The sequence below is a fragment of the Carcharhinus amblyrhynchos genome, chromosome 11 (genome assembly GCF_965287045.1).
Source record: "Carcharhinus amblyrhynchos chromosome 11, sCarAmb.v2.hapA, whole genome shotgun sequence".
In the NCBI taxonomy this organism is placed as follows: Eukaryota; Metazoa; Chordata; class Chondrichthyes; order Carcharhiniformes; family Carcharhinidae; genus Carcharhinus; species Carcharhinus amblyrhynchos.
In genome coordinates, this window is record NC_137334.1 from 44,655,645 (window position 1) to 44,658,999 (window position 3,355).

The window sequence follows — 3,355 nt, forward strand, 5'->3', positions numbered from 1 at the left end:
GGCTAAATGAGATCCCGGTCCCAAACGTGTTCCCATGCTGGAGCCCAGCCTATAATTATTCGTTTGGTTTCATTTGCTTCAGACGCTGCAGTGAGTAATCACAAAGAAGTCAGAGAGCATCCTTGAACCTTTTCAATACCCAAGCCAGTGATATTCAAATAACGTTTAAGGGCCATTTGACTGGGAACATAAGCATTTCAAATTCAGCATTAGCATACATTTGCTGCGTTTGAAAAGCAATGGAACAGTTGCCTTCATAATATAAAAAGCGCGGTTATCAAATCGAGTGCCCCAGTGTTTTTTTTCAAACGCTCACATTTTATCATGAATCCGTCCTTACGCGTTTGACATGCAAATATATCTAGTTAATTTGAACAATTAAAATGGATCTTCAAGGGAGCATTGTCACCAGAAATCTCAAGAGTTTTACTTGGACAAGCTCGGATAAAGTTCACGGGAACAAATGATGTCTGAGAGATTAATTGGATATTTGATAAGACATGAATCTCTAATCGGGGATACAAGGCACAGGGGGCTGCTGTGTGTTCCAAGTCAAAATTACTAACATTTAACAAGCTTTTCATTAAGGCATGAAATGTCTGCTACGGGGTATTAACTGCTCACCTATTCCATAGAGAACTCAGTTGTGCCTCAGTCTCTACAGCATTGTAACCGCATTGTACGTTAGACATGTATATTCAGACTTCTTGTAAAAACACTAGCGTATATAAAGAGGGAAGAAAAAGCTTGCATTTATATAGTTTACAATAACATGATATTTCGACATGGCCACATGTTTTCTGTGGATCTGTAATACAACCGAATAAGCAACTGAAAATATTTTCTGATTTGAAATAATCAGAAATTTGACCAACTTTCTTCAATATTATCAACCCTTTGCCCATCATTTGTGGTTTTAAAATTGAGCATGATTTACTTTAGAAGATACTCTTATAATATTTTTAAATGTTTTGATTTATATAGAACAGAATAATTTAAAAACAAAGCAATGTTCCATGTTTGTACTTGCACAATTTATTTATACAGGTAAATGCATATAATAGTTCCTTTAAAATATGCGGCGCAGATTTACTGTTCATATAGTATGTGGGTGAGCAGATTAATATTCAATAATGTATTACATATCGACTTTCACAAAGTGCATTGAAATCAAAAATCTTCCCAAATCAAATGCGACCAGGTCACAAAATAGCTTTATCAAACATTTACAAGAGAAGAGAAAACACGAGACATTCTGAACTTTCTCTGTACACAGAATTTTGAACAAACTTATACAGGGAGAAACAAGTCCCAAACGTTTGATGTACATTTGCTCACCTCCTTTTCAGATGCAGCTTCCATGACAGTACAGGGCTTGGAACTCCAGGTACATGATAGTTATTTTGGACACAAAGTTTTACTGTTCTCCCCCTTTTGGGGGGGGGGGGGGCGTTAGATTTAGGAATCAATTTGTACCGGAGTAGCTGCCTTGATCGCCCTATTGGAGTGTACAGCTTCCATTAGGATGTCTGGTGACTCTGATCTAGGGGTCTCCAAGTTGCTGGTGTCGGTGTCACTGTCGCTGCCCTTTTTGCCCCCGCCGCCGCTATGTGTTTTGATGTGTTTACTTAGGTGATCGCTCCTCATAAACCGTTTGTTGCAGACGGGGCAGGCGAAGCGCTTCTCCCCCGTGTGGGTTCTCAAATGTCTCTGCAGCTCGTCCGAGCGGGTGAAGCGTTTGCCGCAGAATAACCAGTTACAGACGAAGGGCCTCTCACCAGTGTGCCACCGTAAGTGTGCCTTGAGGTGAGAGGTCTTGCCGTAGACCTTACCGCATCCCGGAATGTGACAGCTGTGAAGACCCTTCCTCCGGAGGCTGGCCCCGGCAGGTCCAAGGCGCTCGGCCTCTTGGCAATTGGGACAATCGCAGGTGGCTCTGCCAGAATAACGTCGGGAGGACCGGGCCGAACTTCCGAGTCCTGAAGGACCCGAAATCATGGAGTTCGCCGTGATTGCCGCCGAGGTGGAATCCGTGTAGGACGGGATCATAGGCTTGAAACCATCTTGGGCGAGGAGACGTTGTCCAGTGGACAACAAGTGAGAAGCAGTAGATGCGATTCCGGTGGAGGTGAAGGCGGAGTGGCTGAGAGTTGAGAAGTCTGTGTTGTAAGTGCCGAGTTGCGAGTGTAAGGAAGCCTGTGGGGTCCCGGAGTGAAGGGTGGGCTGCAGACCCCCATTCGGATTCTGGACTTCCAGCCAGCTGGGGTTAGTGTGCACATCCCACCAGGAAGATGTCCCGCTCCCAACTTCGCCGGAAATGCTTGTATGGAAACCGGATTTGTACCAGGACTCGTATGGATGAGCCATTCCCACCCGAGGGTACATCCCCTGGAGAGTATCAGCGGAAGAGTGGACTTTGGATATGAAAGCTGACTGCCCCGTGTCTTGGGAGTTGACAGTAGCTGAGACGGAGTTAGAGAAGAGGCTGTATTCGGTCCCAAACGCAGAAGAACTTGGAGAGTTGGAAGCCAAACAGAAGGCGCTGTTCCCGGAACCGTTGCTGACGGAGAAATTGTTGCTGATTCCGCCCGAAGCTCGACTGTTGGCCACGCTGAATCCTGACAGGCCTGTCCCCAGGTTACAATTGGAGACAGAACGTTTCCACGGGTGAAATCCGCCCTTCCCAAATGCGCTGGATTCTGGCAAAGTTGTTAATGGGCTCGTGTTGCCAATCTTGTTGCAAGTTGCGGCCAGCATTGCCAACGGAGTGGTTCCAAACCTGGGTTCTTCCTGGGAATGACAATATGGTGTAGGTAACACAGGGTTGAAAGTGGGACACAGTGAAATAACAACTGTAACCGACTGGAGGTAGCATCCAGAAAGTTTCTGAGAAACAAGTGTCTTTAAAACAGAGAGAATGTAATTGTCTGCTCCTGCCTAACTAACAATTCACTGAAACATTAACTACTTGCCACAGATTGTTACAATGCGTTTGACGGGGAAGTTGAGGCAACTGCTCAAGATTAAGTTGGCAAAACTTACCCCAAGTATTGAAGTTGCCATGACTGGTTCTTCCTCCTGCTTGCTGATGCGATGTTCTTAATTTAACCGAAAGGAGGCTGTCACAGTTGAGGAATATGACTATTCACTCACTGCCTTGTTCTCCGGACGACTCGACCTAATTGTAGTGAGCGCACGCTTTGAAGTGCCACTGTGCCGAGCTCTTAGCCAATCAAACCTTTGATTAGGCGGCCAGGGCGAGCAGTCAGCCATTCAGAGTGCCCAGCACGCCACGATGGATAGGTCACAGCCAATCACAGCATCTGCAACACCAGTGAAACTGGGCAACCCGCGT

General features: G+C 45.8%; 1 protein-coding gene across 1 annotated transcript; it reads right to left on the bottom strand.

The window, feature by feature from the left end:
- Window positions 1-1,458: 1,458 nt before the first annotated feature.
- On the bottom strand, window positions 1,459-3,063 carry sp9 (sp9 transcription factor). Its single transcript, XM_080198231.1, has 2 exons — window positions 3,043-3,063; window positions 1,459-2,790 (listed from the first exon to the last, which is right to left on the bottom strand). Exons 1-2 carry the CDS (start codon window positions 3,061-3,063, stop codon window positions 1,459-1,461), a joined length of 1,353 nt encoding a protein of 450 aa, XP_080054357.1.
- Window positions 3,064-3,355: the final 292 nt, after the last annotated feature.